Here is an 18103-nt window from a genome sequence, read left to right on the forward strand (position 1 = left end):
CAGCTCCATTTGGGCCTTTAAAAGACTGTTGTCATGGAAATATTCCGATGATTTACAGGGCTGTGTCACAGCACTTTTATTTATCTATTAGAATTGTGAGAACTTCCTTTACAGAAGTGCTCATTTTTATGTGGCTAAGAGGCCAATACAGATATTCTCCAAAGATATCATCATCATGAATCAAATAAAATTAGCATACTAAAGGATTCACACTTAACTGCTGAAAGTGCTCTCTGCGTCAAAGTCAGTCCATCAGTTAGGGCTTTATTAAACCCTGACTGAGAGCTTAGCATACTGCTAGGTATCCTGGAGCTGTGGAACACCACGCCTGCTGCCCACCAAGATCTAATGGGGAGCTTTATCAAGTAAACAAACAGACATGGTCCCAGTCCTGAAGAGTCTCATTGGTAGGTTCTGGCATGAGCCTCCTGGGAATCTGTTTTTATTTTTATTTTTAACCTCCCAGGTGATTCTGATGATTCGTCAGAACTGGGAACTCCGCCTGCAGAGATGGTCAAAGTCTGGTCCCTGGGCCTATATCACCAGCATCACCTGGGAACTTGTTAGGACTATTAATTCTCAACCCCATCCAGCCCTACTATAAATCATAGGCTGGTGATCGCCATCTGTGTTTTAACAAGCCTACCAGGTGATTTTGCTGCTTGATAAATTTAGAGGATCTTGGCCTTTTCTCCAGACTGAGATGTTTGCTTGAGTTCTTTCTTTCTTTGCTGCAGAGCTAAGGAAATAGGACATAGTTTCTCTCCTTGGGTACATAGCCAGCCACTCTACCCTTCTCTTCACTCTGAGCATGTCTGAAGAAGTGTGGAGCAAAATAAGCTGCCTCATCCCACTTCCTTGCTGCTTGGGAAGATGATATGCAGAGAGAGGCCCTTTTGTTTTCAAGGAAAACGGAAAGAGGATAACAAATAATAACCAATATGGGGAAATGGCAGAAGTCCTGGGATTTTAAAAAAGCTTTCTGTCCTGGTCCAGGACCTTTTATCCTCCTTTTTTATTCCTGAATATGGAGCTCACAGACTCCCTATTTTCTCACTTCACCTTTAGCAAAGCCATATGACTCTTCACAGTAACTCAAGGCCTAAAAATAAAATAAAGCCAAGCAATAGATGTCCCCTTTCAGCATAAAAGTTTTCTTTTTACTTTTAATGGAAATCACTCTAAAACAAGTTTTATCCAGTACATTCTGGATTTTTCTTGATCATCTAGTGTTATTATAATGAACATTAATTGTTATATCCTACAACAAACAATGTTATCATGGACTATTGAAGGTTGAAGACACGTTTGTTAAATAATCCCAGATGTCTAGGATTTTTTTCTTGTATTTCTACATTTTTGTCTTTCCTCTCACCCTCAAGCTATCAGAAAACATGTCCAATTATCTTTTTCAATATTCTTCACCTTGCTTCTAATTTTTTGCTTTTGATTTGGAGAGGAGGGCGACTGGGAAGTCAGAAAACAAGTTTGTTACACTTATGTTTAAAAAAAGTGTACAACAAATAGGGAAATTTTATTTTTCAATGATAATACTCAGTGCTAGTGAGGTTGTATTAAAGTTAGTATTTCCTGATATTTCTCATGAAAGTGTTAATTAACATAATCCTTTGGGAAAACAGTATGAAAATATATGCCAAGATCTTTAAAATATTCATACTCTTTAATATAACATTATTACTTCTAGAACTAATATAAGAAAATAATTTATCATAAAAATATTTATCCACAATGGAATTTGTTGTTTTATCATTTATAATAGGAAAAAGCTGGAAATAAATTGAATATTTAATAGTAGAAGAATGTTTAAGTAAATTATGGAAGCTTTAATCAATGAAATTATAAATATCCAATAAAACTTATAGATACAAAGATTTTGAAATAAGTTTAGTATATGCACACATAATATTAAATGAAAGAGGCAATCCCCTTATCCTCTGCAGAGCTTAGAAATAATATAATAATAATGGCTAATTATTTTATATACATTAACTCATTTAAACCTCATAAAAACCCCTGTAAAGTAAGTACTATTATAAACTTCATTTAATAGGTGAAGAAACTGTTAGTAAGAGTCTAAGTAAGTTGAAAATAATTGTCACAGCTGGTATTCAAACCCAAGCAAGGTGGGTCCAAGAGCCTGTGCTTCTAACCACTGGAGCATTAAGTAAGGACATCTCAGTTTATGCTTGCTGAACTAGCACAATTATCCAAGGTGCCCCATTTCATCCTCAGAGGTCCCAATTGAGATGATAGGTCATATGGTTACACTAGCTGTAGGTGAACACAGCCATCTCAACAGTGCTCAGAGGATCAGAAACTGTGAGGATTTTCCAAGACTGAATACATATGGAATCAGAAGAGTGACCCAGAACATGACTGATACAAGGAAGTATATGATCACAAAGGATCAGTGACTAAGGGGGCCTCATGCCTGGAGCCTGTCAAAGCCAGGAGGGGGTCCAGGGGAAACTGGTATGGGGAGTAGTGGGTTACTAGGGCAGGAATAGTGACTTTAGTTATAACAGATTGCAAAAATGGTCACAATTCATCTCCCACCAAGAAGCAGTATCTATTTCCTCCCCTCGTTGAATCTGGGCCAGCCTCATGACTTTCTTTGACAAAAAGGATGTGACAGAAGTGACACTGTGTGAGTTCTGAACACTGCTACCATGTGAACAAGCCTGGGCTAGCCTGGTGAAGATGAGAGATCACATGGAGAAGGACCAAGGTGCCCCAGCCAAGAGCCAGCCACCGGTCAGACATGAAAGTGAGGCCACTTAGGACCATCCAACTGACGGCATATCCAGCAGCTGACTACAAATGCATGAACAGGAGCACAGAATGACTGTCCACGGAGACCAAACTGCTGACCCACAGAATTGTGAGCTGAATAACTTGTTGTTATTTTAAGCCACTGACATTTGGAGTGCTTTGGGATGCAGCAAAAGCTAACTAATAGGCCAGGAAACCCTTGCAAACATCTCCAGCTTCCACTCTTCAGAGGTCTAGGCAGTGTTTCTTTGCGCAGGAGCAACACTTGGGATAGGGGCAGTGATTTGTGTGTCTAAAGTCACCTGGGATAAAATGAAGATCACTGAGTCCAGAAAAATCAGCCATGAAAAATCTTACCCAATAAGATGTGTTTGGTCCCTTCTTTCAAAAGATAAATAATGTATGTTGCAAAATATGACAGGAGTAAGATTTGCCAAATTTCTAAGAGAAGTCTTTCTTTATCCAGAAATTATTCTTTTTCATTATTTAATGCAGCTGCTGAAGAGAGGCCTGCTCATCAGGACTGCTCCTCCATGTAACTCACGTGCTAGAATTACAACTGAATGTTATCACAGCCTGTATAAAAAACTAAATAAAATAATATTCAAAAATGAAAAAAAACATGATGGAAAAAATTATAATATAACAATATTTTTATAATATAATAATATTATAATACTACATAATAATATATAATATATAGTAATAAATGAAATATATTATTATATTGTATGTATATTATATGTTATATTATATTAATATCAATAAATTACATACCATACATATATAATATATACAATGTAATATATACAATTTATATTATATATAATATATTAATATTATATTAAAGTATAATATAATATTATTATATAATTTATATATCATTATGTAATACATAATATATCAGATAATAATATATAATATTATTACATATTATAATATATACATTATATAATACATTATATTTATAATATATATTATTATATACTATATTGTAATATATATTATTACATAGTATATTATACATTATAATATATATTACATATATAATTAATTATATTAATATATTATATTTACATAATACATATTATCTATAGGTAATATGTAATATGTAAATATAATATATTAATATAGTATATTAAGCATATATTTATATATACAAAATAATATTTATATATTTATATTATAAATTTTATATATTTAATATTATATCTTATATATTTATATATAATAAAATATATAAAATACCATCTAAATATATAATACATATAAATATGTATTATATTAATATATAAATATGTATTTATATAATATATAAAATTATATTACATAAAATATTGTATATAATATATAATTATACATTATACAAATATGTATAATATTATATGTAAATATAATATATTATAATTACATATAAATATCATATATTACATATATATATTTAGTATTATACATATATAATATGTAAAACTAAATCACTAAACTGTCTATATATTTTATATGTCTAAAAATCACTATATATACACGTTCTATTTTCATAGTCTTTTCCATTATGGTTTACCACAGGATATATAATATAGGCCCCTGTGATATATAGTATGACCTTGTTGTTTATCCATTTTATATGTAATAATTTGCATCTGCTAATTTCAAACTCCAAATCCATCCCTCTCCACCCCCTCCTTTTGGCAACCACAAGTCTGAACTCTATGTCTGCAAATCTGTTTTTGTTTCCTAGATAAGTTCATTTGTGTCATATTTTAGATTCCACATATAAGTTGTATCATATGGTATTTGTCTTTCTCTTTCTGACTTACTTCATTTAATATGATAATCTCTGGGTCCATCCATGTTGCTGCAAATGGCATTATTTTATTCTTTTTTATGGCTGAGTAGTATTCCATTATAATTTATGTACCATATCCTCTTTATCCATTCATCTGTTGATGGATCTGTACATTGTTTCCATATCTTGGATATTGTAAATAGTGCTGCCATGAACATAAGGGTACATGTGTCTTTTCAAATTATAGTTTTGTCCAGATTTATGCCCAGGAGTAGGATTGTAGGATCATATGAAAATGCTATTTTTAATTTTTTGAGGAACAGTCATACCGTTTTTCATGGTGGCTGCACCAATTTACATTCCCACTAACAGTGTAGGAAGTGGAACCCTTCTTGAAGAACCAAGAAGACATTGTGGAGGTAGGGATGCCTCACATGAGACTTAAGCTTGATTGTGAGTGAGCCAGACAAAAAAAGAGGAGGGAAAAGTCTTCAGGCCAGGGGTCCAATGTGTGCAAAGTCTCCCAAATGAGGGAGATCTTAGCCAGTCCAGGGAATCACTGTTCAGCATGGCTGGAGGACAGCATTCTATCAGGAGAATAAGAAGCAGTAAGAGGGGCTTCCCTGGTGGCTCAGTGGTTGAGAGTCCGCCTGCCGATGCAGGGGACGCGGGTTCGTGCCCCGGTCCGGGAAGATGCCACATGCCGTGGAGCGGCTGGGCCCGTGAGCCATGGCTGCTGAGCCTGCGCGTCCGGAGCCTGTGCTCCACAACAGGAGAGGCCACAACAGTGACAGGCCTGCGTACCGCAAAAAAAAAAAAAAAAAAGCAGTAAGGGTACAGAGGGCCCCTCTCCAAAATGTCCTGCGAATTTTCTCATGAACTTTGGGCCTTTTGAAAAGAAGAACGGTGAGCCATTCAAATAGTTGCAATGGAGGATGGGGTAAGAATGAAGGTAAAAAGGCCAGTTTGAGAGTGTTGCCATAAACTAGATGAGAGGTGTTGATGATATAAGCTCTCGTTATGTGAGTAGGTAAGTAAAAAACAATGAATGGAATGAATGATATTAAAGAGACAGGTTTTGGAGATTTACTCTGTGTGTGTGTGTGTGTGTGTGTGTGTGTGTGTGTGTTAGGGGTGGGGACAGCTAATCAAGAGAAGTTGAGGATTACTGGCAGGCTTCCTATCCATCCCCCCAAAAGAAAATTACCCAGAAGAGCAGTGTTGAGTGTGTGCCGAAGTCAAGGTCGGACATATTGGGTTTGAGGGCCCCTGTGGCAGCTGTTTAATAGGCATTTGGATTTATGAATCTGGAGTCAGGTGAGAGATTTGAGCTGAGAAAGCTTTGGGAATCATCCCCACATAGATGGTGATTGACCCCACGGGTCCTTCCCTTCCACGTCTGAAAGTCTGTCAAAGGACAGAGGAAGAGGGGATCCCATTTTCCTCAAAGGAACCTGTACTTCCTCCACTGAACTTCCTTCACTGATACCTAAGGTGGCAGGAGCGCCTTCTGAGAAGCTCGTTCACCTTCTCAGGCAAACCAACACCCAAGGCCTGGGGCTTCAGGGACCTCAAGAGGGGGCAGAGCGCCTCCCAACAACCATGCAGACTTCCTCCACTGGAGGTCAGATCAGCAGTTTCTAGAACTACCAAGTCTTCCGAAACCTGTTAATTGGTAGAAGATCAGACAGCCAGGTGCAAAGCTACATCCCTGGAGAAGTGCCATCCCTGTGCCAGAGCCGTGGCGGGAGAGGCTGGGAGCCTGGAGCGAAGGCACGGGGCTGTCAGGGTCGGGAGACATGGGGTCCAGGGGACCCAGGGCTCTGGTTGCCTCCCCGGGGAAGAGCCACCACCCCAGAGAGAGAGGACCTGTGGCTCCAACAAAGGCAGAGCAGGAAGGGACGTCTGGGAAAAGGCGTCCAAAGGGCTACGGTGGCAGAAGCGATGGCAGGAGCGACTTCTGACCCTCCCCACTCCTCCCCAGCAATGGAGCCTGGTGCTGGGGCCCTGGGGAGCCCAGGTTCTTGAGCTGGTAACTGATGTCTCCTTTCTGCTACTGTAAGCTTGCAGCCCTGATTTTCATTCCTGGAAGAAACTTCTGCTCCATCTTGTCAGGGATCCTAGTGGCCAGTGAATTCTGATTCCTAGAAGAGTTCAGTTCCAAAGGGCACATGTTCTCCAGTGGTAAGTGTTATTTGGAAAACCTTCAACCCTACAATAAATTAACTTCCATATAGGATATTTTCTTGTATATCTCTTAGAAGCAGTTTTGCTACTGTAAATGTGATCTCTGTTGAGGGAAGATTCTCCCTAGGATGAAGAAAACAGTTGAAAATGTAGAGTAAAACAAAATGAAACAAACAAACCCCTTTCATTAGCTGGTCCTACCCATTGTTCAGGCTGTACACAGTGAACTTCACAGTATCAAAGGTGGCAGGAAACACACTTGCTTCTGAATGCAGATACTTATATCCCTTACATCTCAGGTACCCTTAAATTGGCACTGACGCATGAATGTTGAATGAATTTTGTACCTGCTCTAGCCTTGCCACAGGGGTCACTAGGGCAAACAGCTCAGACCTTTTTATTCTGGACATAGCTGGCCTTGGCACGTTCCCTTATCTGCCCACAGAGTACTCTCATGAGCCAGGCATGGTGGTAGCTGTCGAGATCTGCCAAAGGAAAAGACTACCGTTTAATATCTAAACAAAAAGCCAAATGTAATACTTACTGAAGCACAATCTTTTCCAGCAAAGCAAGGAGTTGATTTTATACAAGGTTTGGGAAGTGTGGTGTTGAGGGATTAGTGGACTTCCAAGGGGCAGGAGTGGGCTGATGCTAGCTGTGAAAACCTGCTTGTTTAGATGAGAATGGTGTGGACTGGCTGGCTTTCAATAGCACAGGGCTGTTTCTGGCTAACTTTCAGAAGTTTGTTCACTTAGGCAAGTTGCCATTGATTCATTAAACCAGTTTAGAACTGGTTCTGGTGGTTCCTTATTGCCATAGCTACAGAATATTTAATCTTTTCCTAAGATTGTAGGAAATTTTTTAAAATATATATATATTTTTAAAAATTTATTTATTTTATTTTTGGCTGTGTTGGGTCTTCATTGCTGCACGTGGGCTTTCTCTAGTTGTGGCGAGCAGGGGCTACTCTTCGTTGTGGTGCACGGGCTTCTTATTACAGTGGCTTCTCTTGTTGTGGAGCACGAGCTCTAGGCATGTGGGCTTCAGTAGTTGTGGCGCATGGGCTTCAATAGTTGTGGCATGCAGGCTCTAGAGTGTAGGCTCTGTAGTTGTGGCTCACGGGCTTAGTTGCTCCGCGGCATGTGGGATCCTCCCAGACCAGGGCTTAAACCTGTGTCCCCTGCATTGGCAGGCGGATTCCCAACTACTGCGCCACCAGGGAAGCCCAGAATTTTTTTATTTTCAGGTCTCTGCCTTCAAGAAAAATCGTAATCTAGGTGGAGGATAGATATGCAGGCTATATACAGAGGCAGCATAACAGAGAGGTTCAAAGGACAGGCTTCTTGCTCAACCCAGAAGGTTGGATACTTACATTTACCTCTCCTCCTTCCTGAATCTCCAACCAGATGATACTTAGGTATTAAAAAAGATACATGGGACTTCCCTGGTGGCGCAGTGGTTAAGAATCCGCCTGCCAATGCCCCAACAGAAAATGCAAGGGCATTGAATTAGGGACACCACGTTCAGGTATAGCAGAAAGGCAGGGAGCTCTGAGGAAAGCAGGGGGATTAAGTGGAAATCAATATCTTGCAAAGTAAGATTCTAAAGCCTCTTTCGCTAACTTGGCTCCCAGAATGCTAGCAGCCAGGTTGACACTCACCAAGATAAGGAACTAGAGGGAGAATTTCTCCCTGGGGAAAATGACCACTCCAGGAAAAAAGACCTAGAGATGCTGCCACATTTGGGAGGAGGTGTCCCCTAGCACATGCCTTGGCCCCTGCCCATCATTCTACAATGGAGTCGACAAGTCAATACTTCCTATTTCCCCTCACAGGTCTTCTTATTGGGTTTTAGTGCCTCACACTTACCCATAAATGAATAAGAATTGCCAGACATTTGAGGAAAGTCTTCAGCATGAAAAAGTAGAGATAAAAGCAAAGAGAAAAGAATTTGGGGCAGACGGCGCAGAGCGCGGCGGTGGCGGGAGCGGCGTCGAGTGTCTCCGGGCGTCCGTCTGTGGCCAGGCAGCCAAGCGGCCAGGCAGCCAAGCAGCCAGTCAGCTCGCCGCCGGAGGCCAGGCAGCCAACCATGCTGAACTTCGGCGCTTCTCTCCAGCAGCCTGCAGAGGAAAGAATGGAAATGATTTCTGAAAGATCAAAAGAGAGTGTGTATTCCTGGAACAAAACTGCAGAGAAAAGTGACTTTGAAGCCGTAGAAGCACTTATGTCAATGAGCTGCAGTTGGAAGTCTGATTTTAAGAAATACATTGAAAGCAGACCCGTTACTCCAGTGTCTGATATGTCAGAGGAAGAGAATCTGCTTCCTGGTACACCTGATTTTCATACAGTCCCAGCATTTTGTTTGACTCCACCTTACAGTCCCTCTGACTTTGAACCCTCTCAAGTGTCAAATCTGATGGCACCAGCGCCATCTACTGGACACTTCAAATCATTGTCAGATACTGCCAAGCCTCACATTGCTGCTGCACCTTTCAAAGAGGAGAAGAGCCCAGTACCTGCCCCCAAACTCCCCAAGGCTCAGGCAACAAGTGTGATTCGTCATACAGCTGATGCCCAGCTGTGTAACCACCGATCTTGCCCAGTGAAAGCAGCCAGCATCCTTAACTATCAGGACAATTCTTTTCGAAGAAGAACCCACCTAAATGCTGAGACTGCAAGAAAAAACATACCTTGTGCAGCTGTGTCACCAAACAGATCCAAACGTGAGAGAGACACAGTGGCAGGTGTTGAAGAGAAAGCAAGTGCTGCACTTTATGACTTTTCTGTGCCTTCCTCAGAGACAGTAATCTGTAGATCTCAGCCGGTCCCCATGTGCCCACAACAAAAGTCGGTCTTAGTCTCTCCACCTGCAGTATCAACAGGGGGAGTGCCACCTATGCCCGTCATCTGCCAGATGGTTCCCCTCCCTGCAAACAACCCAGCTGTGACAACAGTCGTCCCCAGCACTCCACCCAGTCAGCCGCCAGCCGTCTGCCCACCTGTTGTATTCATGGGCACTCAGGTGCCCAAAGGCGCCGTCATGTTTGTTGTACCCCAGCCCGTTGTTCAGAACCCCAAGCCTCCAGTGGTGAGCCCAAATGGCACCAGACTCTCTCCCATTGCCCCTGCTCCAGGGTTTTCTCCTTCAGCAGCAAAAGTCACTCCTCAGATTGACTCATCAAGGATAAGAAGTCACATCTGTAGCCATCCAGGATGTGGCAAGACGTACTTTAAAAGTTCTCATCTGAAGGCCCACATAGAACGCATACAGGAGAAAAACCTTTCAGCTGTAGCTGGAAAGGTTGTGAAAGGAGGTTTGCTCGTTCAGATGAACTGTCCAGACACCGACGAACCCACACAGGTGAGAAGAAATTCGCCTGTCCCATGTGTGACCGGCGGTTCATGAGGAGCGACCATTTGACCAAACATGCCCGGCGCCATCTGTCAGCCAAGAAGCTACCAAACTGGCAGATGGAAGTGAGCAAGTTAAATGACATTACCCTACCTCCAACCCCTGCTCCCACACAGTGACAGACGGATGGTAAAGAATCAGACTAACTTTGGTCACAGCCAGAAGCCAGTGGTGATATAAAAATGCTTCCACTGCAAGTCTGTGGCCCTCCAGTGCGGGCTGCAAGCAGAAGCCCCACGGCCTGGGGAGAAGGCCCAGCCTGGGTTAGATGGTAAGAAGTGCTACGGCCACAGGCAGCTCAAAGAGTGGCAGGACTCATTTCTTACCACGTAAGAGAGATGAGAAAGTTTATTCCTTTCAATATTTTTTGAAGGTTTCAGGTGAGGTCAGCGCAACCACAGGTAGCACAGATTTTGAATTTGTGTGCACAATTTGTTACTTTACTTTCACCATTTATACTTGAGACCAACTTTTCAATGTGATTCTTCAAAAGCACTGGTTTCAAGAGTGTAGAGACTGGAAGTAAACATTACGGTACAGAGATGGAGATGTAAAATTGATCTGTATTATCGCGAATATTATTATCCTTTCCTAGAGTTATCTTGTTTACTATTCTTAGTCTTTCCATTCAACTTCGTGGACATAGTTGTTAAATATATCTAGAACTAGCATTTTTACACTAGTTGCTGACGTTTGGAATTGAGCAACTGTATATTGCTGAAGAGGTCCCAAAGAATTGGAATCCTCATTAATTTAATTGCTTTGAAGTGTTGCTTCAGGGTTTTTTTTTGCGTTTTTGTTTTAAAAGTTTAACAAATGACTATAACTAGGCATTTTATTATGCTTTGAACCTTAGTTGGCTGCAGTTCCTGTGTAGATTTGAAAATTGTATACCAATGTGTTTTCCGTAGACTCTAAAATACACTGCACTTTGTTTCGGAAAAAAATTGAAGATGAAAACATATTGTAAAGAAGGAATATTAAGAATTTTAGATAACTCCTTCAAAAAGATGGCTTAGGACATCAGTAAAGTACCCTTATGTTATGAGGATATAACATGTGCTTTATTGAATTAGAAAGTGAGTGAACATTATTCACAAGTGGACAAATGTCCTGTTAATTTATAGAAGTTTTTTTTGGGGGGGGAATGTGGAAGTAGATAGGTAGAAAAATAATTAGGACATTCACTTTTGTTAACAGTATTTCTGTTATATTCTGTTTGGTATAGTGGATGATATATACAGTGGTAAAACAAAAGTCAATTGTTTAAAATATATAGTGAAAAATGTCATTATGTCTTTCCATTTAACATTTTTCTCTATATTGGGTGTAGATTTCTGCCATCAAAACTTTGGACTCTTAGAAAACAAAAAAAGAATTTTCTTTTAATAAAAAAAATCCTTGTGATTTACAATTTGCACAATATTTCTTTTGTTGTACTTTATATCTTGTTTACAATAAAGAATTTCCTTTGGTATATAAAAAAAAAAAAAGAAAAGAATTCAGAGGAAACTGAGACAATAGAGGAATCAAAAAAATTAAGTCTTACAAATCATGGTCCCACTCTAATAAAAGAAGCTATAGCATTCACGAAGAAAGAATGAGATGTTTTGAAAAAGCTATATTTAGTGAATAAAAAGATCTTGAAAATAAAAATCAGATAGAAATTAAAAAATCAATAGATAGACATTTAAAGAATCAGATGTCACAAAATAGTTGTATGACTTTGCAGATGTTATTCAACTTCTCTGTGTCTTACTTTCCCTTTCTATAAAATGGGCATAACAACAGTAACTAACTCATAGGGTTGTCATGAGTATTAAATGATTTAGTACATGAAATGAGCACACAGTTACTGCTACTTTATTTTTTCACTTGCTTTTTACCATATTTTAGCAGAGCAGTTATCAGTTTGTTTATTAGTTTTACCGTGCAAATAAACTTATTTGAATAATTGCTTCTTTAAAATTTATTGGCTTCTTAGAAAAAATTAGCCTATATAAACAACATGGAAAAGCATGTTATTAACTCAAAAGTACTTTTAAAACTAAACTGGTAGTAATTATTTCTAAGAAAAAGAGGGCAATGGGAAATTCATGAAGCCTATTGTCAGCTGCTTTTTTTTTTTTTTTTTAAATTCAAAAGATTTAAATACAGTTCAAAACAGCACGCCTTGTTCATTTCAGCTCCTTCATTGTCAAACCTGGGGCAGGGACAGATTTCCAGTTTCTCTGCCTTCGTCTGTGGTGACCAAGGTATAAAAGTATTTGCTGTATCAAACTTTAAACTTCAGATTATCCTTATTTTTCTTAATCTTGACAGATCTGGCATCCTTTCACCTGTCTGTGAGCACAAAGTCCTTGATTTCCTCAGTTTTCTGGGGCACAAAGGAGAGTGCTCAGGCCAACCAACCCCAGAGTGGGAGGAAGCAAGAAGATGGAAAAAAGCTATTGTCAGCTGTTTTGATCCCTTAACTCCAAGTGGCAGTTTGGGAGTTGAAATCCGTTCATTTTTCGAAAACTATGTACTCAGCACCTATTATCATGTGTCAGGCACTGTACTAGGTGGTAGTATTTTTTCATAATTGCACTTTAAAAAATGTAAAAATGACTGAAAAGTTTTTTTTTTAAAGTAGGATTGTAAATTAAAGGTGAGGAAATATCTCAGAAAATAGAACAAAAAGACAGAGATGGAAAATAGGAAAGCAAATATATGAAAATTAGAAAATCAGCCCAAGAGACACAATATCTGAGTGATAGGAGTTCCATGGAGAGAGAAACAAACAAGTAGAGAGGAGGAAGTTATTGGAGAAATAATTTTAAAAAATTTCTCAAAGTTGAGTTTCTGATTGATGGGGCCCACTGAGTGCACCAGGCCACCTCACCTTGAAATTTCAGAACCTTGGGATAAAAAGAGGTTGGGAAAGCTTCCAGGTTGAAAAAAGTCACCCATAAAGGATTCAAAATCATAATGGCATTGGCTATTCAACAGCAACACTGAAAACTGGAAGACAGTAGAACAATGTCTTTAATATTCTGAGAGAAAAAACTATCAGCTTGGAATTATAAAGTTGGCACTCTATCAATCACATGTGAGGACAGAGTAAGTTTTAATCTCCAATAGCTGAGTTACAGGAAAGTAACTGAAGAAAAGGAATAATATAAGATCCAGGAAATAGGAAATCCACCCCCAAAAAAGAGGCAAAGAGAATTCCCAGGTGACGGTGAAGGTAAACCTTCGATAGCAGCACCTGAGAGACTGCAGCCCAGATGGGAGCAGCTTAGAAAGCTTTGAGGGAGGTGTCTCCAGGAAAATGAATCCTAAGGTACCCGAAGTGTACCGAAGTGTTGACATGTACTGAGATAGAGACAGCTGGGTGAAAGTTTAGGGATGATATAGTGATTGAAAATTAAATGACATCACCAAAGAAAAAGTAAAACACACGTTTCTTTTGTTTGCCTAGTTTTCTAGGCAAACAAAAACATCAGGCAATTTAAAATTCCAAAGCAAGCACACACGTGTGCACATATGGTACACTACATGTAATTAATCCACTATATGGCTCAACTGTGCCCAGCACACAGTGCTTAATAAGTTGTAGCTATATATAATGTGTTAAGTGATGTACTAGAGAAATGTATAAAGTTGCACTATTTTTATTTATTTATTTATTTTTTAATTTATTATTATTTTTTTTTGTGGAGCACAGGCTCCAGACGCGCAGGCTCAGTGGCCATGGCTCACGGGCCTAGCAGCTCCGCGGCATGTGGGATCTTCCTGGACCGGGGCACGAACCTGTGTCCCCTGCATCGGCAGGCGGACTCGCAACCACTGTGCCACCAGGGAAGCCCAAAGTTGCACTATTTTCAAAAAATTTTATTTATTTACTTATTTGGCTGCGTTGGGTCTTAGTTGCGGCATGCAGGATCTTTTGTTGCGGTGCTCGGGCACTTTGCTGCAGTGCATGGGTTTCTCTAGTTGCAGCGCATGGGCTTCTCTCTAGTTGTAGCACATGGGCTTCTCTCTAGTTGTGGCACGTGGGCTCCAGAGCATGTGGGCTCAGTAGTTGTGCACGCGGGCTCTCTAGTTGTGGTGCGTGGGCTTAGTTGCCCCATGGCATGTGGGATCTTAGTTCCCGGACCAGGGATTGAACCTGTGTCCCCTGCATTGGAAGGCAGATTCTTAACCACTGGACCACAAAGTCCCCATAAAGTTGCATTATTGAAAATAGAACTTAATTCTGTCTGGAGGAGATAGGAACACTTTCCTAGTAGTAGAAAGCCACCACTGGGCCCAGGTGGCTGAATAGAGTTTGACAGGTGACAAGTGGGAAGGACATTCCAGGTGGAGAAAAGTTATAAGCTATAAAACAGAGGTTTGAAAATTCATTGTGTGTTAAGAAAATGTGAGCTAAGGATTTATATTCTTCTGAGCTGACTTTCAACTCCAGAAAGTTATAGACAAACCATTACAAACATTTAAAAACTCAGTGAATATTGTTCCCATGAACTCTTCCTGAGGAATATACTAGAAAATTAGCCTCAGATAATCAAAGACTAAAGAGACCTTGACATAAAGACTGCACATTGATCATTAACAGCTCTGTATCACACAAAAAGAGATAATCAGATGTTATATAATTTCTGTTGAAAGAGCATGGCATCACCTGTGAAGCAGCAGTGTTGTGACAATTGAACCTAAGTCTAATCATGATGGAGACCCAAGAGAGGTGGAGACTATTTGAGAGAAAGGTGAGAGAAAATTTGGAAGCACCCAGATGCCTGATTCCATAAGGAGAAGGAGGGAATAGTGGGGTTCATGAGTGAGCCTTCTAGTGTTGGTCACCTTATAGTATTTAACCCAAAACTTCCTATCTTTAGGCTGGTGACACCCTATGATGTCTCCTATGATCTCTGAACCACACAATTTTGTTTGACCTTAATTTGGGTTCTCAGGTGCAGAAGACTAAATTATCATACAGCCCAATTCCAGCACATTCTCATCGTTAGTCTGTGTAAGGTCCTTCTCTTGTTTTATTTATTCCCTCTTAACCTCATTTCCCACTTGCATCTACTTCCCCTCCTATAGGAAAGCATTATAATCCATTTAATGTGGTTCTATTTGTATTGTTCTTACAAATACGTATTTTTGTGCGCATCTGTGTTTTTGTTTATAAAAAACGTGCATCTTATACATCTTAGTCTTGAGGGCTATGCTTTCAGTCCAGTCGTGTTTCAAGGTGCACATCTGATCTGTTGCTTCTAATTGCTACATAGCTCTCCACGTGTGCATCTAGCACAGTTTACTTATCAACTCTCCCAGTGATGGACACCCAGATTATCTCCCACTCACTGTGCCACAAATACTGTCACAATGAACATCTTTGCATATGCCCTTTTATGGACCTGAGATCATTTTGGCGCTGGATGGAACTTAAATATTGCCCAATGATCATTTAATGATAACAAGTTTTGAAGGAATGTTGCCAGGCACTGTTTTAGGTTCTAGGCATACAAGATAGACAAGGTCCTTGATCTCAAATAGCTTACATTCTAGGGTAAAGAAACTGAATAAGCAAATTTTTACTGGTAGTAAAAAGCATTATGCAGAAAACTAAAATTGTATGATGTGCTCATGTCAGGGTGGCTACTTAGGTAGATAAGAATGAACACTAGAGATAAGACCTGAATGACAAGATAAAGTCAACTAAGTGAAGAGTTGGGTTAGGAGCCTTCTAGGCAGAGAGCGTGGCAAGTATAAGGGCCCTTAGGAGGGAATAATCTTGACATACAGGGGCAGCAGCAAGAAGGCCCAGTGTACGTAGATTATAGAGGATGATGAAGAGTGTGGTGGAAGATAAGAATTAGGTGTTGATGGGCTTCCCTGGTGGTGCAGTGGTTAAGAGTCTGTCGGCCGATGCAGGGGACACGGGTTCGTGCCCCGGTCCGGGAAGATCCCACATGCCGCGGAGCAGCTGGGCCCGTGAGCCATGGCCGCTGGACATGTGCGTCCCGAGCCTGTGCTCTGCAACGGGAGAGGCCATAACAGTGAGAGGCCCGCGTAACGCAAAAAAAAAAAAAAAGAATTAGGTATTGCTGCATTAACAATATTACAAGTTTATCAGCTTAAAATGACACCATTTCTGTGAATCAGGAATCCAGGCACAGCTTTACTGGATCTTCTGCAAAGCTGCAGTCAAGGTATTGGCAAGGGCTGGGTTCTCATCCAAGGCTCGTCTGAGGATTTACTTCCAAGCTAATGAAGTTGTGGATATAACTCAGTTCCTTTTAGGCTGTTGGACTGAGGGCCTCCATTTCTTGCTAGCTGTCAGCTGAAGGCTGCCCTCAGTTCCTTGCCTTGAAGACCTTCCCTACATGGTTGCTTGCTTCCTCAAATCCAGCAAAGGAGAGAGTCTCCTAGAAAGATGGGTTACAAGCTCATGAAACGTTATTAGTGAAGTGACACTCCATCATCTTTGCTGTATCCTGTTGAGTAAAAACATGTCCAGGTCCCATCTACTCAAGGGGAGTAGATTACACAAGGCATGAATACCAGGCAGACACCATGGGGGCCACCTTAGAGTCTGCCAGCACAATAAGGTAAGAGAGGTTTTGGCAGGGGGTGATTAATATCATGAGGGCTATTATAAGTATGGATTTTTTTCCTAAGATTAAAAATTCTCAAATATTCCTCTGCTTCAGGGTCTCGGATAAACTGTAGTGGGGTCAGCAGGGAAACAAGAAATCCAGAGGAGGCTGTTGCTATATCTTAGATAGGAGATGATAGTGGCCTGGCTTACGTGATAGAATATATAGAAAGAAGTGGATAGAATTGAGATATACCTTGGAGGTAGAGTTGACAGCACTTGCATGTAATTTATTATATGGCTGTTCACAGACAAACTAAGTAAGTCTGCCCAAGTTCACAAACTCTCTCATTGAAAGAGCCAGAATTAGATCTGTGCCTCCATGGTTCTTAGTCCAGCTCTTTCTGCTATATCATTAGAGATGCCATGATATATATAGTACATACTCTCTCTACTAACTCCCATTTCCTACCCTCTACCTCTCACCTCCAAATTTTGCTTTGACAAACAAACAGACAAACAAAGAAAGCACAGTTTGCTTTGAAGAGGAGGCGGTGTTGCTGCATCTCTAAAAGTTGTTTTTGGAATTGGTAACATTAATATTGCAAGTGGTAGGTAGGAGTAGCAAAAGCAATGGTCTCAGAGGGGAGAATATGCCTATTCCAGTATTTGCAAGAGGTTCTGTCTATTCTTATATGTAGCAACTCCTGTGATGCCTCCTTCTATACATTTATAGAAGTCTGGACTGCCTGAGCAATGCAAAGTATGGGAAAGGAGACTATGCTGTCTTCTTGATTTGCACTCTGCTGAGATGTGGGGTTTCTGTCTAATGAACACTTTATGTAGTGCCCTTCCCTAGGCTGTTCTCCGGGTCAAGAACTCTCATGGGATGTGTTCTTCTAGTCTTCTAGAGCACACAATGCCATACGAGCAAAAACTGTTTTCATAGGAATAACTACCAATTATGGAGCCTTTATTATGTGCCAGGGAAGGTGCTAATACTTTACATCTATTCGTTCATTTAATCATCAAAACAAGCATGTGAATTATTATTCCATTTTATTTATTTTTATTTATTTTCTCATCAGAAAAAAACATACTATTATTCTCATGGCCTCTCTTACGTCAAGCTTGTTCCCTCCACTTTCTACACTGATATAGAATATACTCTTCTTTTTTAAAATGACAGCTTTATTTTGATTATAATTCACATAGCATACAATTAACCCATTTAAACTAAACAATTCAATGGCTTTTAGTATATTCACTCAGTTGTACAGCTATCACAACAATCAGTTTTAGAACTTTGTCATCATCCCTAAAAGATACACTGTACCTAT

The 18103-nt window shown here is 40.0% G+C and overlaps 1 protein-coding gene across 1 annotated transcript; it reads left to right on the top strand.

The window, feature by feature from the left end:
* Window positions 1-8733: 8733 nt before the first annotated feature.
* Window positions 8734-10978, top strand: LOC115839129 (Krueppel-like factor 10). The gene is given in 2 exon segments (XM_030830439.3): window positions 8734-10019; window positions 10022-10978. Coding segments are annotated over 2 exon segments (1440 nt in total). The 5' UTR covers window positions 8734-8854; the 3' UTR covers window positions 10297-10978.
* Window positions 10979-18103: the final 7125 nt, after the last annotated feature.

This window comes from Globicephala melas, chromosome 10 (genome assembly GCF_963455315.2).
Source record: "Globicephala melas chromosome 10, mGloMel1.2, whole genome shotgun sequence".
In the NCBI taxonomy this organism is placed as follows: Eukaryota; Metazoa; Chordata; class Mammalia; order Artiodactyla; family Delphinidae; genus Globicephala; species Globicephala melas.